Here is a 19,795-nt window from a genome sequence, read left to right as displayed (position 1 = left end):
ACAGCAACCAGGCAACTGCTGAAATACAGGCTCCTGACTTGGGACAGACAAATACAGAATGTTGCATGGTTCAACATGTTTGTGAGCACCCGACCCTCCCCTTACCTTGGACAATAATGTAATAGCACAACATTCAAACAAACTGTAAAATTCTATTGGGAATGGCTCGACTCATCGGCACAAAGCACGAAATAAACAACAGAATGAATAAAGACAAAAATTACCGATCTAATAGTACTGACTGTTAGTGACAGTTAGTTCAAAGCCAATAACAATTAATGAATAAATCATTTTCTCTGAGATTAAAACATCATTAAATCAATCAATCAATGTTTGCTTTCTGGAATAGACTATGTAATGTTAAGACGCCGACCAGATCAAACCTAGATATGTTGTGATTTTTTTTGTTGTGAAGCATGTAGCATAAAGGATAAAAAGCAATGTCAAGCTAGTGATGTGTCCAATACGAACAACAAAAGATGTGTTGTGTAGGTCAATGACACAAAAAATTCAAAAGACATCAGATCAATATACAGTCTTTAGAAAAGGACCTCAAGTATCTACAATATATTGAGATGTCTAGAAAAGATGAAAACAAATCAACAGAAAATGCTTATGATCTGCAATCAACACCAAATTTCCTAAAAAAAACAAATGGTATTTAAGCTATAACTTACTGACAAGAGTTCTTACGTTGTACACTCTAATACAGACAGCAGTACATTGGTGTAGATTCCATACAGCACCATCATTAACAAGCCAGAAGGCATGATCATATGCAATGCACAAAGTAGGTGTGTACATAATATCAATACAGAAAAATATCAAAAATAAAAATATTAGCTTGAGTGAAGAGAATCATACACGCAAAAACATTAAATCTTATTGAAGCAGAGTCTTATTATCTGTCCATGTCTGGTAGCTTGTGTAAGCATGCAACATTCAGGAGAAAGCAAATTCTAGTTGACACAGAGTCCAAGTGATGTGTAGAAGTCAACTACCTTGCATATACCTGTATTAATGAGAAAAAGCTAACTTGGGCTCAAACTTCTTGTATAGTAGATTTAAGCATGTAATATTAAGGAGAAAGAAAACCAATATGTGACCAAGTTTGGCTGTGAGTGTAAAGTATACAACATAAAGGAGAAATTATATTTGGCTCATAGTTCTAAGAATTAGTGTCAATCTTGTCTTGTGAATAAAAGGAGATGTGTGGTATAAGCCAATGAAACTACAGCCCAAATTACTTAACAACCATCATGAAACCTGGTTTACGTAATGACCATAAAAAAGGACTATCCTTACTGATTTTCAAGGTCAAAAGATAAGGTGAGATGATGGTATTTTGGTCAATTAGATGGACTTGACTGATTAGCTAATCTTCATATCCAATAGTTTATACATTGTATACCAGTAATCCTCTTGAGAGTAAGGTGACCCCTTTTAATTATTTTCTAGCTCAATATTTCAGAAGGTAGAAAAGCTGGATAATCCATATCGTATGAACAGATGCCTTATGGTCTGAAATTTCCATCTAGCATACATTTGTATGTCCATTGGTATTGACCTCATTTACATGGTTCATTGACTGAATAGTGCATACAAATTAAAAGATTTTCATAACATGATTTTTTTCACCTATTATGAGTTAACAGTTCAACAATATTATGTAAACAGACACCAAGATATACATGTCCATCAGAATGGGTTCATCTGACTGACATTAATACATGTCCCACTGACCGGTTTCATCTGACCTTGACCTCAATTTCATGGTTCATTGGACAATGTTTAATTTTTGTGGTTTGGTCTATGTCTCAGATACTAGAAGCAAAAGGGCCACTATATTTGGTGTATGGAATGAGTGTATGGTTTACATGTCCGACCGGCAGGTTTCCTCTGACATTGACCTGATTTTCATGGTTCATTAAACAATGTTTAGTTTTTGTGGTTTGGTCTATTTCTCAGATACCATTAGCAACAGGTCAAATATATTTGGTGTATGTAAAAATTGTAAGGTGAACATGTCTGACTGGCAGGTTTCATATGACCTTGACCTCATTTTCATGGTTCATTGGTCAATGTTAATATTTTGTGGTTTGGGAACACTATATTTGGTGTATGGAATGATTGTTAGGTGTACATGTCTGTCTGGCATGGTTCATCTAACAGTGAGTTCATATTTATGGATCATTGATAATGTTAAGTTTATGTGATACTTGTAGTAAAACCGTCATATTACAGACTTCCAAAATGAATTAAATCATAAGTTATTGTCCGAATTATGGAAAATCTCCCTTTTTTATTGAATAAAAATCGAAAGGGAGCTTACGTCAATAGATATTAACAATTCACCAAAGTTTCATGCAAATTGGTTAAGGCGTTTTTGAGTTATTGTCTGACATGTTGACGACGGAGGGACAGACTGACAGAGGGACAGACAGACATACAGACGGACATACAGACGGATGTACAGACGGATGGATGGATGGACAGACGGACAAACGGACGGACAACACTATACCATAATACGTCCCGTAAACGTGCACATAAAAATCATTTAAAAGAGGTCAAGGACTGATGAACCCTGTATGGCAGTCATGTATACCTGACAATCATTCCATACTCCAAATATATTTGACCTATTGCTTATAATTTATGAGAAAAATAAAATTAAAAAAAATCTTATAACAATGACCCATGAAAATGAAATCAAGGTGAGATGAACCCTGTCCAACAGACCTGTGCATCTAACAATAAATTTGCTAATAGTATCTATTAAGAAAGGGACCTATTCACTTAACCGATCAATGAACCATGAAAATGAGGTCAAGGTCAGATAACCCTATAAGACGTACAAGTACTGGTACACCTTTCAATCATATTATTCACCAAATTATATAGTTGATTCATTGCTAATAGTATCTGAAAAACGGAGCTAACTACAAACTACAAAAAAGTTAACATTGACTACTGATCCATGAAATATTTTAAGGTCAGCTGAACCCCTCTGTTACGGACAAACATGTACCTTGTATAGCTTACAATGATTCTATATTCTATATATATATATTTGTCCTTTTACTCATTATAGCTGATAAAATCATGGTTATAAAAAAAAAAGCTTTTTTCGGCAATTGCTGAACTTAAAAAAATTAGGTCAAGGACAAAAGACATGTATCCTTTGCTACAGGTTTTCTTAAAGAAGCACAAATATTACAAAGCCCATGTTTTGACTGAAAAAGCCTAAAATCAATGTGAAATTAAAAAATTTGTAAGGGTTCTGCAGAACCCAGTGTCTCGCCTACTTTTGCTGTTAATCGCAGGCTCAACAAAAATGAGGAAAAAAATTAATAAAAATATTCCTCTCTATACTATCTTTTGATTGTAAGTAGCTTTTGTCCAAGTTTGGTAAAAATCCAGGATAGTTTATGAATCTAATAAATGTTTTAAAAACTTAAACTGCAGACTGTATGTAATGTTAACTGGAAGAAAAACTAAGTCCATTTATAAGTAAAATACGGAAAAAATGGAACAAAATTTTAACAAAATCTCCTTCTAGATACTAGCTTTTAATCATAAACAAGCTTCTGTCCAAGTTTGGTACAAATCCAGGATAGTTTAAGAAAGTTGTTAAAATTAAAAAAAAACTTTAACCACAGAGTGAATGTAATGTAAACTGGCAGAAAAACTAAGTCCATTTTTAAGTTAAATACGGATAAACTGGATTTTTTTTACAAAATTTACTTCTGGATACTATCTTATGATCATAAACAAGCTTCTGTCCAAGTTTGGTAGAAATCCAGGATAGTTTAAGAAAGTTATTAAAATTTCAAAAACTTTAACCACAGAGTGAATGTTATGTTTCCTGGCAGAAAAAGTCCATTTATAAGTAAAATACGGAAAAAATGGATTTTTTTTTACAAAATTTACTTTTGAATATTATCTTATGATCATAAACAAGCTTCTGTCCAAGTTTGGTATAAATCCAGGATAGTTTAAGAAAGTTATTAAAATTTCAAAAACTTTAACCACAGAGTGAATGTAATGTTTCCTGGCAGAAAAAATAAGTCCATTTATAAGTAAAATACGGAAAAAATGGATTTTTTTTTTTATAAAATTTACTTTCGAATATTATCTTATGATCATAAACAAGCTTCTGTCCAAGTTTGGTATAAATCCAGGATAGTTTAAGAAAGTTATTAAAATTTCAAAAACTTTAACCACAGGGTGAATGTAATGTTTCCTGGCAGAAAAACTAAGTCCATTTATAAGTAAAATACGGAAAAAATGGATTTTTTTTTTACAAAATTTACTTTTGAATATTATCGTATGATCATAAACAAGCTTCTGTCCAAGTTTGGTAGAAATCCAGGATAGTTTAAGAAAGTTATTAAAATTTCAAAAACTTTAACCACAGAGTGAATATTTGTGGACGCCGCCGACGGAATGTAGGATCGCTATGTCTTGGTTTTTTCGACAAAAGTCGAAGGCTCGACAAAAACCTAAACAAACAGAATGCAATAGTGCAAAACTTACCAATCTAACAAATTTGTCATATTTAACTGATTTAAGAGGATTTGTGGAAAAGAGTTGCATTCATCCCGTATGAACAATGGTCCCTGGCAATTGTGATATGAAATAAACCAAATGTATAGATTATTGGGTTTTTACATTGATATCATAAACTATAAGACGAGTGTCCTTTTTGGCTATTGACCCTAGCTAATGAGCCAAAATATTTCACATTGTGAGGAGCAGCTGATATAGTATGATATCTACTGGTATAAACTGAAAATCAGATAATCATATCCTACTTTTTCTTGTCATCTTTTTTTGCCATCCTTAAGAATTTTTTTCAGCATGGTTGTCCTACCAGAAGTAAGCTCAATAAGTTCTGCTCTTGCATTGTGTCATCGCTGATAAGTTCTGCTTTCATATTGTGTCATCACTGATTAGTTCTGCTAAAATGCCACTAAGCCATGATATATGTGCAATAATAACAAAGCAACTGAGAAGGTGATATAGGTTCAGGAAAGTACAATATGATATACATTGTAATACTTCACTCTTCTTGTTATATCAATACTGAGTAAGGTAGGTTATTGTTGGGTGTTTTTAAGAGTACTTGCACATATTATATAAAGAATAAAGAATAACATGGACAAAAATGATGCAAGACAAAGTTCAGGTCAAACATATCAATGTCAGGTCAAACATAAGGACTTCAGTGAAAATTCCAGGTTAAACATCCTTGAAAAAAATGAAAACAACAATTTTTAAATTTCATGAGTCCGAAGTGCTTTTCTGGACTAACCTTCATCGGGAACGCTCAAAGCTGAATATTTGAAAGCCAAGGATGTATACAAAACCTTACAAAGCTGTAATATATGAAGATCAAAGGACACTGCTATAGACACAGGGAAGGCTGCAAATGCACTATTTTTTCAATTTTCAGTTATAGTTCTACAAGCCAAAATTGTATGCCAAATATTTACAAAAGCTGTGACATATCCCATCTACTGTACCATGACCAAAATGGACTTTTAATGATAAATGAAAAACACACCAAACAAACCAGAAAGATTTTTAATTTATTGCAAGTTGATCATTTTTTCTTCATACAAAATAACAGATTAATTGGACTAGTAAAAATAATAGAACTATGGTTCTAATCAATGTTAACCGAGGATGGAGAATTAAAAAACAATATAATAACATTTTTAGCAATATAATTGATTTGAGATTCTTCATAGTAGAGATCAATAAGTAATCAGATTATTCAGCAATATATATGATCTATAAGAAACAATATAAGATGCTTCAGGGAACAATAATCAATCAACAATGCCACCAAGTCTGATTTTTTAATTGAATTATTAATCCATGTTATACTAGGCTGTAGTTTTATTGTCCTAAATCATGAAACTATATTAAATATTCATGTGATGTATGACGTGATGTATGACATGCTTCAGTCTATTATGTACAAAAAAAATTATTTCTTCAGGTAAACAATATATATATATATATATATAAAAAAATAAGGTGATGTGGTATGATTGCCAATGAGACAACTATCCACAAAAGTTCAAATAAAGTGGATGTAAGCAATTATAGGCAACCGTACAGCCTTCAACAATGAGAAAAACCCATACCGTATAGTCAGCTATAAAAGGCACCGACATGAAAAATATGAAACTTCAATTGAGAAAGCTAATGGCCTAATTCATAACAACACAATTTACGAAAAACAAATATGACAGACATGAACCAACGACAACCACTGAATACCTTCTAAGATAATAACAAAAAAAAACATGATTTGATGACTGACATTGGCAGTTGTTTTTTTGGTTTTACATAATACAATAAAAACTTTATACAGACTGACCAAAGGTCATATGAAAAGCACAAAAATCTACTCTCTGAAACATCAGTAAACTTTATTGTGTTTGAAAATTTATTACTTCCTCCCTCTTTAAAAATTACATTGCACAATCCCAGTATTCTGGTATGACGATCCGAATTCAACACCAAATCTAAATTTGTCCTCCTGCCTGAGAACATATATTCAAACCAGTGGAACTGAACTGGAAGATCTTTGCAAACTAAAAAAATTTTTTTTTTGATTTTAAAACTTTCACTAGCAAGATTCTCAACACATGGTCAGAACTCTGGTCATAGTGTTACACAAAATTCAGAATATATTATGTTCTTCACTAGAACAAAGATTTCATAAGTCTAGAGCTTATAATATCAAAATATCATCTGGACTTAAATATTTAAGCCAACATCTATAAATAGATTTTGTAAATAAGCATCTCTATATTACTCAATCAAGGGGGTAGATTAAAAATTTGTAATCGTTAAGTTTTGCACTTTATTTTCAATATATGGAAAATAATAGCATTTAAACAATTAAATTAGCAGACGTATTATACATAAATATTGCAATATAAAATATATAAATGTATTTACTACAATATCACACTGGAATGTCTATGTTACTATTATTTCATTATAAATAGTTTGACTCTTCATGGCTGTCAGTGCTTTGAAATTTCATATTCCCTGTTACTTTGGCAGGAAAGTCATAATTTAAGTAACTTTCCTGCAGGTAAGTAAAATTTACATATACAGGCTGGAGAAATCATATTTTCCACCTGAAAGCACACCTTAAAAATCCAAAGCACTAACAAACTAACATAATAAACAGTATTATTCCTGTCAAAATACTTTTATTCCATTGGTAACAACTTCATGATTTTATCATAGTCATAAATTTTAATATAAAAATAGAAAGAAAAAAATTACTATATTTTATAAATACTACAAATGTAAAAAATTTTGACCCAATAATTTTCAAATACATTAAAAAATCTGGCATCTATGATTAAAAGTACTTTCACAACACATGATCTAGTTTGAGCTATAAGTAAAAAAAAAAAAAACATTTGGAATCTATGAAATATCAATCTTGTGTTTAATAGATTATGAAATATTGAAGCACCATCAAATCAAATGAATCAGCAGTACACAAAAAAATGCAAGTTATCAGAGGAAAAACTAGAGCACAAATCCTCAAATACAGATCTTTTGAAATGCAACATTTACTAAAAACATGTAAATATTTAAATATGACATCTATTCTATAATAAAATGACTGATTGCTTAATAATGAAAAATTAGGAAAGCCAAGATATCCTGATAAAAGTTTTAAAAAAGCAATGCAGACAACCAAGATGTGCGCCACTGATTTCCTCATATTCATTTCTCAGTGAAGTTAGTTTATTAATCATATCAAACCATTTGTTCACAACCATACACATGAATTTATTTAGCAGTTAAACATGTAACAAAATTATCTATGAACTTTAACATTGACATACTCAATCATAGCTATAAGTGAATTATACATCTATATTCATGTAACATAGGCATGATAAAAAAATAAAATATGTCTGAGTATTTTTCTGAGGCCTCTTACGATTGAATTTTTTTTTAAATATGTGTAACACCTCTAACCCTCTAACCCATTCCAAGAACGAAATATAAATGATAAGAAAACAAATTTACGTCATGATACAGAATTTTGTTCTTGCTACTCCTGTTTACAATCAAGATATTATTTTTTAACATGAAAATTCAATATTGTTTTTTTTATGTTATTCTTGACAGGAAATAGTAAAATTGTAGTTTGTAACTATATACATGTATATCAAATTAAGTGTCCATAAGGCTCAGATCCATATTCTCACTAATTACACATAAACCTAGAGAACCTTTTTTATATTTTTAAGTCATTTTTTTCTGAAAATAAACAAGTCAATTTTAGTATAATATCATGTAAGCTTTAATTTTTTTTATACTTCTTGAATGCAGTGTTAGCGTAAATGTGTTTTCTAAAGAAATACAGTAGTTACTTTATTTCATATAAATACAAGAAGTATGACTAGATCTTATCTTCTATTAGTATAATTGACCAGTATCTTAATATTAAGAGAAAAGGTATATATATACTATTATAATTCTAAATATAATTTACTCAAAATTCATAAAATAGAAGTGTTAATATAAAAAAAAAAATAAGTTCAATAATTCCAATCAACATTGTTTCTAAAAATACATGTCCTTCTAGAAATTTAAGGTTATATAATCATGGTTAATTTTGGTAAAGCTCTAACTATCAAATGTTTACTTAATGTCGTTTGGTGATACATATGAATTACATGCATCAGTTTCCTACATAGGGGCAGTTCCATGTACTCTAGTTACATGCAAAATTTCACGAAACCCTTAAATTAAGTCCATTTACATACTTAATCTGTAGAGACAGATTTATAATTTTTCAAAATTTTTCTGCACAAAAAAAAACGCTTTTAATGGCGGTAATCATATATACTTCACTTTTAATACAATCGAAATTTTATAACATGTTAGATTTGTCTATGACTTACAATTTTAGTTTATACATATATTAAAAGCTGCCTCATCTGAACTTTACCATAAAAATGCTATCTGAATATTCTTGTCTATTAACAAATACTTGTCAGAGATGTATAATTTCATATGCCCTGCATTATCACACTGGTTTCCCTGTAACTGGTTCTTTATTATTTCAATAGAACTGTTCTATATCACAGTTCCATATGACCTGCTAAAGCTTTATCTACTTTCTTTTGCAATTCTGCATGGTATTTCTTAACCTGAAAAATTCACAAACATTAAATGATTTTAATTCAGTGGGCCAACAGTCACAAGAGAAACAAGGTTCTGGTGAGAAAATTAGTCACATTGGTTGCCATATTACATGTTCAAGCAATTCTGATATATCCCTGACAGTTATACTGGTTGGTCATGGATATAGTGGATATCGAAGTTACAATACTCAATGAATAGTTTATACATGGAAATGTTCAATCATATTTGGTGTCAATTGGTTTATTGGGTATCAAAAAGAAAATTTTGGTTTCAGCCAATTTTGTAAACCTCTTTTTGGCAATGTCTGTTATCAGATGGGAACCAAATGAACTGGATGTTGGATGTGTACTGATTGATATTTTAGTCTTAGATGCATGATTTTTTTCATTAGTTGTTATTGGCTTTGAACTAGCTGTCAGTAACTGCGGGTACTCTCAGATCTGTACTTAGTGTCTTTTTGTTTTTGGGATGTATAAGTACCCATCCACTCTGTGTTTTTGTTAGATGTATTTCTATTTGTATCCATCTGATGAGTTAAGCCTTTTTCAACTGATTTTTATAGTTTGTTCTTATGTTGTACTGTTACACCACTGTCCCAGGTTAGGGGAGGGTTGAACACTCACAAACATGTTTAAAACCGCCACATTCTTTATGTGCCTGTCCCAAGTCAGGAGCCTGTAGTTCAGTGGTTGTCGTTGGTTCATGTCTGTCATATTTGTTTTTCGTAAATTGTTTTATTATAAATTAGGCCATTAATTTTCTCAATTGAATTGTTTCATATTTTTATGTCTTTTATAGTCTACCATACGGTATAGGTTTTTCTCATTGTTGAAGGCCGTACAGTTGCCTATAATTCCTTACATGATGTAACATCCACTTCATTTGAACTTTGGTGGATAGTTGTCTCATTGGCATCATACCACATCTCCTTATATTTATACAGAAGTTAGTTTAACCATCCAATAAAATGTCTTGGTTCTCTTTAACTTCAGCAGTCCAAGAGTTATGTATGATGGGACACCAAATGATAGCAAAAGATCACATGGCTTTAGGTTAAGAGATCTACAGAATAAATAGAAAACACAAGACTGAACTAATAAAAAGAAATGAGAGCAGTGTTTATACATTGATACCTATGCTCTCCCATTTGTTGGATAAAGAGAATAGAATGGATCTCCATAAGGGGCCAGCCAAACACCTGTACATAAAAAACACACATAAAATTACCTTCAACTGGGGTTAAAACTAACCTTACTTCCATATTCATAAGCCTTTTGTTTTAATAAGACATGTTTTTGTGGCATTTCTCCATCCTTAGTTTCTCTTCCTAGAACATTCTCAGCAATCTGAACTTCTTCTTTTAAGTATTCATGTTTGTCAATTCGGTGTTCAAAGTGCCGTAACTCTTCCTGAATATTAATAATTTCCAGAATATAGTTATCTAATATATACAAGTGATAAAATTTAGTTACTCTTCTATAGAATGGTAAATCAGCTCATACTTAACTATTGAACCGGTAATTTCTTGTTTTTCATATTAATGAAACTGAGCAATTAAATACAAACAAACCTTTTTAAAAATCATTTTTAAAACTAGTAATTGATAGACTGTTGATTATTTAACACTATTGCAGCATTGAAAGGTTTCCCATTTTTTCATGTCAGGGCTTTTTATAGCTGACTATACAATATTGATAGGCTCATTGTTGAAGGCATTATGGTGATGTATAGTTGCTTACATCCACAGACTTATCCCTCTCCAGGTAGTAAGACCCTTGCTAAAGTGGGCTTGGTTGTAGTCTGCCTTAGTTTAAATCAGGTTGTTGGTTTTCACCTTTTATAGCTCATTATACAGTAAGAGTGTTGCTCAATGTTTAAGGATGTTTAATGTCAAGATACAGTAAATGGGCTATGTCACAGTTTGTGGTACAATTGTGCATACAACTGTGGCTCATTGAACTCCAACTGAAAATATAAAAAATAATGCATTTGTCTCTTTTAAAATAGGTGAACATTTGTATAGGATAAAATCGGCAAAAATGCTCTTAAATTTATCTTAAAATTATCAATTCTCCAAATACTGATTCATAGATTTTTGACGTTTTCATTACCAATTAGGTAACAGATTCATTAATACACCAAAAACAAAGTCATTGACCCTGTGATTATTTTATATCAATCAAACAGAAATTTATGTATCAACATCATACCATTTTTTAAGAAAAATCTATGGATTGGTAATTGGAGATTTGATGATTTTAAGACAAAATTAAAAACATTTTTCAACCATTTTATGTGCTTTCTATATAAATTTTCACTTATTTTTAATGAACTCATTCAGTAATATTTCAGACATAAAAGAGATAAATGCATTTTTTTTTCAATGAGCCTTTGTTGTATGCAAAATTTTACTAGAATCTGTGACATAGCAAATCTACTGTACCTTGAGCTTAACTATTCTTTTGTTACACTTACCATAAATGACTGCAGTTCAGCTTCTGTCATATTAGATTTTCTTGCTAAGGCATATAATTCATATACTCTTTTATCTTTAAATTCTAATTCATCATCTTCAAAATGTTTCTTGGATCCAAGTGTTTCAAGATTTTCATATCCATCTTTTATATCTTTGTTCATCAATTTTAGATTTTTGTTCTCTTTATCATAGTTAAACCCATCCAAGCTATTGTCGATCATGTCTAAATCTAAAAATATATAAAGGCATACATTCTATAGCCTTAATTGCTCATCTGAAATCTATACATGAAATTTACTTATATTACTAGAAAATTAAAACAAGAGTGCACACACTGAAATGTCTCGCCTACTATACTGATCATTGATTTCATGTTGATAGTCCTACATATAAAGTTTTACTACAAGTATCACATTAACATTTATGATTCAAGAAAATGAGGTCAATGTCAGATAAACCAAGGTGGAAATACATGTACACCTTTAGGTTGCACTTTGTTAATACAGCTGTTTCACAAGCCATGCCTCTTTTGGGGAGATATATAATATTCATAGATATTTATTTTGTTAAAGTACTGGTTCCCAGATATGATCTCTATCTTTCATCTCATAGAGAAATAACTTGGGAATGTTACCAGTATAAAAACAGATGGTAGCGGCGATAATTGAATTCTGAGGGACACCCAAAGTGGAGGTAGGGATAGTACAGAATTTTAGTATAAGTTTAAACTCTTAGAAGTTCGGGGCATATAAATGTTGAAAATATGCAGCACAGCCCTATGTTTTGAGCTTTGATTAAAAAAGTAGTGCATATCAACTTTCCGTTCTAGGATATAATTTTTTACGAAACTTTTTAGTAAAAGTGGCACAGCTTTAGCTGCAAAGGGAGTTCCTATGGGAAATTGCATTGTCTATATTTACAGAAGTGTAACCTATAATACAATCATTCCATACACAGAATATAGATGACCTATTGCTTATAGTATAAAAGAAACAGACCAAACCATGGAAATTCTATATTGAACAATGAACCATGAAAATGAAGTCAAGGTCAGATGTATTTTTTTCAAATTCCTTCCTTACTGTTGGACCGGGTGAGGTAGAGAAGTGTTGTCTGACCCTTCTCATCCTACATTTATTTATTTATTCTGGAACAAACCTTTGGAGATATAATATGTAAGCATATGAATTTCTGAATGGCCTTGTATATTCCTAACGAATCATCAAACATGTTCCTATTTGTTACTGCCACACATCTTCCTTTAATTTTTTTTTACTGTAGCAGCTATTGATGAGTTGGGGTCATCTCTATCTTTCTGTACTGTGCAAGGAGACAAAGTTCATTCTTGAAGCCCTTCCAGCACTTACTAAGATGAAAGCAGTAATAACAGAGTTGTTCCTTTTGATATATTGGTTATTCCCAAGTATTTCATGAAGGACTGGTGTCTCATGTACACCAATTGAATTTTTGAATGTTGTGTCTTAAATCAAAAGTGTTATACACAGAGGAATTTTAAATTATAAGACCATATTTTTTTTTCAGAATTTTTTTTCTGAAATCTGGTTGCATGAAAAAAAAATTCTGGACTTTTGCAGGTTTCAGAAAAGCAGAATAATGTATTATTCCTTAATAAATTTTTAGTACTTTTTATTTAATAAACAGTAAACATGACATTTAATATACAATAAAATACTTTCTTCCTATAGCTTAGCCTTATACTTACCAATACCTACTACATGTAGTAGATTCATTTTGGATCCGTGACCATCCCCGTTTCAATTAATCTTAGGATTTCCCCCTGGTTTCCACCAAAATGAGGCCCTTTATACATCTTTATGATTTTTGTTTATTTTTTCCGTTGTTCTCACACACAATAATAGAGTTTGAAGGTTCATTTTTTTCCATGTCATGTATAACCTGTGGAATCATTTATATTCTATGCTAGATAAATGATGTTGTGCCTTATCATATCTATTTCTAAATCCATAACTTTCAAAATTTGATTCATTATTACCAACCTGATATGGATTTAAAACCATCCTTCAATAAATCATATTCATCCAGCTTTAGCTGTTGATGCCAAAATTCTTTCTTCAGATTTTCCATTTCTTCATCTAAAACAAAAATTATGAAGACATTTTTGGGATACTTTTCTTCTTCTTTAAATTTCTTGTCATCTGTAATATTTATTTTAAACAAGAGGCTCTCAAGAGCCTGAATCGCTCACCTGAATTTTTTTGCTTAAATCTTTCATTAATGATTATTTTTGCTTTTCAATATATATTAATGAGTGGCTTAAAAATGCCATTTAAATGTTCTTTGTATCTGTCATATTTTCTTCAAAAGCAAAAAAATGCATTTTACCGCTATGTTCCATTTTAGCCATAGTGGCTATGTTTCTTGATGTACAAGGAAATAAAATACAAAATTTATACTAGATACTCTGAAACTCATTCAGCCCAAGTTTGGCTGAAATTGATTCAGCAGTTTCAATGGAGAAGATTTTTAAAGGAAGCAAACTAGATGAACAAATTGTGAAAAATTGTCTTTAAAGGACAATAACTCCTTAAGGGGTCAATTGACAATTTTGGTCACATAAAAACTTATTTGTAGATCTTACTTCGCTGAACATTTTTGCTGTTTACAGTTTATCTTTATCTATAATAATATTCAAGATAATAACCAAAAACTGCAAAATTTCCTTAAAATCATCAATTCAGGGGCAATAACCTAAAAATCAGATACCCGATTTGGCTGAGAATTTCAGGGCAGTTAGACCTTAACCTAATGAGTACTTTAACTTCTGTCTGATTTGCTCTAAATGCTTTAGTTTTTGAGATATAAGTCAAAAACTGCATTTTACCCTATGTTCTATTTTTACCCATGGCAGCCATGTTTTCTGAGGAAACAGAAAATAAAACACAAACTTTAATCTAGATAACCTAAGAACCATTCAGCTTAAGTTTGGTTTAATTTGGTTCAGTAGTTTCAGAGGAGAAGATTTTTTAAAGTTAGAAAACGTTGATAAACAAATTATGTAAAATTGTCCTTAAAGGGCAATAACTCCTTAAGGGGTCAATTGACAATTTTGGTCATATAAACTTATTTGTAGATCTTACTTTGCTGAACATTTTTGCTGTTTACAGTTTATCTTTATCTATAATAATATTCAAGATAACCAAAAACTGCAAAATTTCCTTTAAATTACCAATTTAGTGGCAGCAACCCAACAATGGGTTGTTAGATTCATCTGAAAATTTCAGGGCTGATAGAACTTGACCTAATGAACATATTTACTGCATGTCAGATTGCTCTAAATGCTTTAGTTTTTGAGATATAAGCCAAAAACTGCATTTTACCCCTATTTTCTATTTTTAGCCATGGTGGCCATGTTTTTTGACGAAACAGAAAATAAAATAAAAACTTTATTCTAGATACCCTAAGGATCATTCAGCTTAAGTTTGGTTGGAATTGGTCCAGTAGTTTCAGAGGAGAAGATGTTTGAAATAGTTTACACCCACATTTCCTTTGGAAAGGTGAGCTAATAAAAGGAGTTGTGGGGTTTACATCAATACAATGATCCCAATGACACAAAACTGTTAACACAGAGATATGTCTGGCCTTTTTGTTATTTTGATAATGCAAATGTTGAAATTAAAATAGCAATACTTTAACATGTAAGTTATGCATATATTCAAAGTCAATGAACCATGACTGAAAGTACAGAGCTAAACAATCTCCACAGAAATGAGCTAATGCTAATACAACTGCATACCAAATACCATTGACTTATCATAAGTTGTTCCCTTTAAACAAACCTAAACAAACATTAACTTGTAAACTATGTAAAAGTTTCAAAGTCAATGAACCATGATAAGGGGGTGGAGCTATATAATCTCCATGGAAATGAGACTTGCAAATGCCAATACATTTGCATACCAACTATCAACGACTTAACATTAGTGGTTTATCTTAAACTGATCTAATCACAAACTTATTCATGTAAAACTAAGCAAAAGTTTCAAAGTCAATAGACCATGACTGAGGGGTAAGGACCAAATATTCTCCATGGAAATGAGATGTGCTAATGCTTATATAACTGCATACCAATTATCATTGACCTACCACTAATGGTTCCCCTTAAACTGACCTAATCACAAACTAATACATGTAAACTAAGCAAAAGTTTCCAAGTCAATAGACCCTGACTGAGGGGATGGGGCCAAATAATCTCCATGGAAATGAAATATGCCAATGCTTATACAACTACACACCAAATATCATTGACCAATAACTAGTGGTTCCTCATAAACTGACCAAATCACAAACTAATACATATAAACTAACAAAAGTTTCAAAATCAATAGACCATGACTGAGGGAGCGGGGTCAAATAATCTCCATGGAAATGAGATGTACAAATGCTAATACAACTGCATACCAAATATCATTGACCTACCACTAGTGAATCACCATAAACAAGACCTAATCACAAACTTATACATTGTTAACGCCGCCACCGCCAGAAACAGCATACCTATGTCTCGCTCGCTTTTTGACTCCGTCAAGGAGAGACAAAAAATCCAAGATATCTAGAGGTTATTAAATGAATTCATACAAATTTTTGTTAATAGATGTAGAAAAAAACTTAAAACATCTGAAGTTGTACAATCCTAAAAGAATACAGAAACAAACTCCTTTAAATGAAGTTTTTAATTCTTTAATTAAAATACTGCAGAATAAAAACATTGAACTACACAAAACTTTGATATTGAGAAACAATATTCGTAAATTGAAATACTTTATTGTTGCCTTCTCCAATAGTTTTTTTTTATTCAATACATTTCTAGTAATATGGAAATGATTTTTAAAAAGCATGGAGTTATGTAACATTCAAGATCTGACCAATTCAGGAAAATGAAGTTCAGTATTTTACATGAATGACTTCATTAATAACACAATGATTAAGAAGATTGCATTTTTGTTACTTTATATTACTCTTTCTTATATAATTTACCAGAAAACCCTGAATCCCCTGCTTTCTCCCACAATTTCTGCAATTTCTTGTCTTTAAATTCTGGTGGTATATCATTACCGAATGCCTCATTAGTACCGGTAACATCTGGGATGTGTATTACATCTTGTAAATTATACTTATTTACAATATCTAAAATTTAAAGATGTAAAATCAAGTTTTATTCATGAAATTTTACACTTTAACTAGAATACATTCATCTGTAGTGCTAAGTTCCACAGAAACACATTTTTTTGTAACACTATACATGTAATACATTTGTTAACTTACCCTTTCTCAGAATGACTTTAAGCAATAAAATGAAAGCTAATGATATTCTACAGGCATAATTTATGGCTAACCACAGAATGAGATACTTGAATAACATTTCAATAAATGCTTTTTATTAATATAACTGCATATTTGAACTTTTTTTCTTTTGTGTTAAGCTGGAACTCTAAATATTTAGCAAATACAATTTTATCCTACACCAGGCCATTTCTTAAAATGTGAACAATCCAGAAAATACAACAAAGTCAAATTCTTTTTTTCTTTACCCTTTAACTTTTGATATTTTTATATTGACAGATTTTTAACGTGTCTCTTGACTACTTGATATTACTATTACAGAGGAAATTCTTTGCATGCTTTTATCAACAATGTAAAATCCTCATTCAAAATCTCTTCAGTGAAAGTGACTAGATTTTCCTAAACCTATACTATAGTCCCATACACAACATTCATTGGTCAGGTTTGGGCAATTTGAAATATTTACAAGGCTTGCCTAAGCTTTGTCAGTATGAAATTAAACAATAATCAGACACTTACCTAAGCCTGTGTTGCTCACCAGGTGAAATAATGCCAGTCTGCTAATGAGGACATATATACTAGTTATGTTTTGCTGACCTTTTTTGCAATTTACTCTTTAAACCTATAGTTTTTTTGAAACAATAGCCAAGAAGTGTCAAAAAGTTAAAAACCAACATTTATGGGGTAGTAACTTCAAAGGGTTAGACAGATTTTTCTAAAACTTTCAGGGTAGATATTAGCCAAAATCTGTAGTTTTACCACCATGTTGGATTTTTTACCCAGGTTTATGGAGGGAAGACCCAAAGTGGTGGCAAAAGCTGTGATACCAATGCTACAAGGCACTAATTAAACTGCATCCCTTTGTTTCATTTCATTTATGATTTAATAAGAATGACCTGTTAATGTTTAATTGTTCAATGTAAACAGATATATATAAAATTATTCAATTGGGAATGTCTTAATGGTAATTTTGACATCTGACACAAAGTCTACTTTAAACTGCTTTTAAAAAATATTTGTGAAAAAGGTCACCTCTTAGTTTAATTCTCACTTCTGCCTCTTTAATTCCTCCTTTATCCATATCTTCAGATTTGAGACGTTTCAGCTGTAATTCCAAACCATCTTGAATCTTTAGGTCAGCATATAAGTCTGCTAACATATGCCCTTTTAATCTCTATCAATTAAACAATGTCATTTACTTTTTTGTATTTTAAAAAAAATGCTACACAAAAAGAAAATTTAAATCACTTTAAATATTAAGACAATCACAGATCATCATCAAGATAATTGTAGAAAGACTTAACGATGGCATTAGGATTCAAAATGAAAACAGAAACAAGTAAACAAAATAAACAATTTTCAAAAATAGACACTGCCTTAAATAAAGCTGAAATTTCTCTAACCATGAAATAATCTCTAAATAACAAACAATCAAATACATGATGTACATAAAAATAATAACTACTACTCAGTGGAAGCAATCCCATCACACTTCAACCATCTCAAGAGTCAAGACACCATTAAAATTCTTCACAATACAAACCCTGGATACATTTCACATCTATACACTGTTGGTTGTTTATTTGGGGGCCAAATGTAACAGTACAGCATGATTCTCAATAGACCTGTTAGAAAATTACACTGTCATGACTTTCACCTCCGTGAATCGAACCAGGGACCTCTGTGTTCAAACTTCAAAGTCGATCATCAGTCCTCTAACTGACTGAGTCAAAGACAGAGTTTCCTGGCTCATCCAATTACAGCTGACGAAGTATCGACTACTAAAGGGGAAAAATACACCCTAATACTATTTGTCCAATCCCGAAAAAACAGTCACTTAATTTAAACACTTCCAGTATGTGTCAAGTGTCGCAAAAACAAAGGTCATCAGTATTGAGCTGAGGAAAGAAAAAGTTTATAAAGCAAGTATTTTGAAATTTTTATAGATTATGATCCAATTTTTGATTTGTTTGAAGTTTTTAAAACAGTTTGAACATATTTTATGCACTATACATTGTTTAAACAGGGCCCCAGATAGCTTCAACTGGTTTGTTTGAAGTGTTTACGGTGGTTTAAACATGTCTCTTTGAAAAGCTTTATGCACAATACATTGTTTAAACATGCCTCTTTGAAAAGCTTTATTCACAATACATTGTTTAAACAGTGCCCCAGATAGCTTCAACTCATTGTGACATCTTGAAAAAGTTGTTTAATGTAAGAACTGTTCCAAATTGGAATAAATAGCAATAAGGTGTATCCTGTCACATATTTTTTTAACTTTTGGGATCCCTGTTCTTTTAGGTTATTGAGGTTTCTATTTATGCTATGGTAAGATTTTAAGGCTACAGATAATGTAAATATAAGGTATGGGTTAGGTTTAGGATTAGTCTAGTAAAGGTCTATGTAGGTTAGAATCCATAGAGTTAAAGATTAAAAGAAGGCATATGTTGTACCTTTAATGCCTTGTGCCAGATCTGGTTCATCTTGTTCATTCTAAACGGACTTGACTGTACATCTTCTTTGTACTTATTGATCGAACTGATTTGTGTCACAGTGAATGTGAAAATAAAGAGAATAAACATGAAATTCATTTTAACCGAGCTAAGATTCTAGATGGAAAATATAATTTCAATGTTACTTTTTCTCTTCCCTACAAAGGACAAAAGACGTAATTTGAAGCGCATGAGAGATTCAGAATAATGACAGAGATGTGTGTAAAACGTACGTTTAAGATCCGTATATTTTCATTTCGTTCTCAGTGTAAATAATAACTAAATGTGTGATCTTTTTGTA

At 31.2% G+C, this 19,795-nt stretch overlaps 1 protein-coding gene across 1 annotated transcript; it reads right to left on the bottom strand.

Moving 5' to 3' along the window:
- Nucleotides 1–5,573: 5,573 nt before the first annotated feature.
- On the bottom strand, nt 5,574–19,669 carry LOC127708819 (alpha-2-macroglobulin receptor-associated protein-like). The gene is made up of 7 exons (XM_052213971.1): nt 19,456–19,669; nt 18,035–18,176; nt 16,697–16,846; nt 13,699–13,794; nt 11,680–11,909; nt 10,455–10,613; nt 5,574–9,209 (listed from the first exon to the last, which is right to left on the bottom strand). The coding sequence occupies exons 1-7, from the start codon at nt 19,591–19,593 to the stop codon at nt 9,141–9,143; spliced, it is 984 nt and encodes a 327-aa protein (XP_052069931.1). The 5' UTR covers nt 19,594–19,669; the 3' UTR covers nt 5,574–9,140.
- Between the last annotated feature and the right edge of the window lie 126 nt (nt 19,670–19,795).

This window comes from Mytilus californianus, unplaced genomic scaffold (genome assembly GCF_021869535.1).
Source record: "Mytilus californianus isolate M0D057914Y unplaced genomic scaffold, xbMytCali1.0.p SCAF_7, whole genome shotgun sequence".
In the NCBI taxonomy this organism is placed as follows: Eukaryota; Metazoa; Mollusca; class Bivalvia; order Mytilida; family Mytilidae; genus Mytilus; species Mytilus californianus.
Note: the sequence above shows the minus strand (reverse complement) of the source record. Positions and strands in the feature narration are given on the sequence as shown.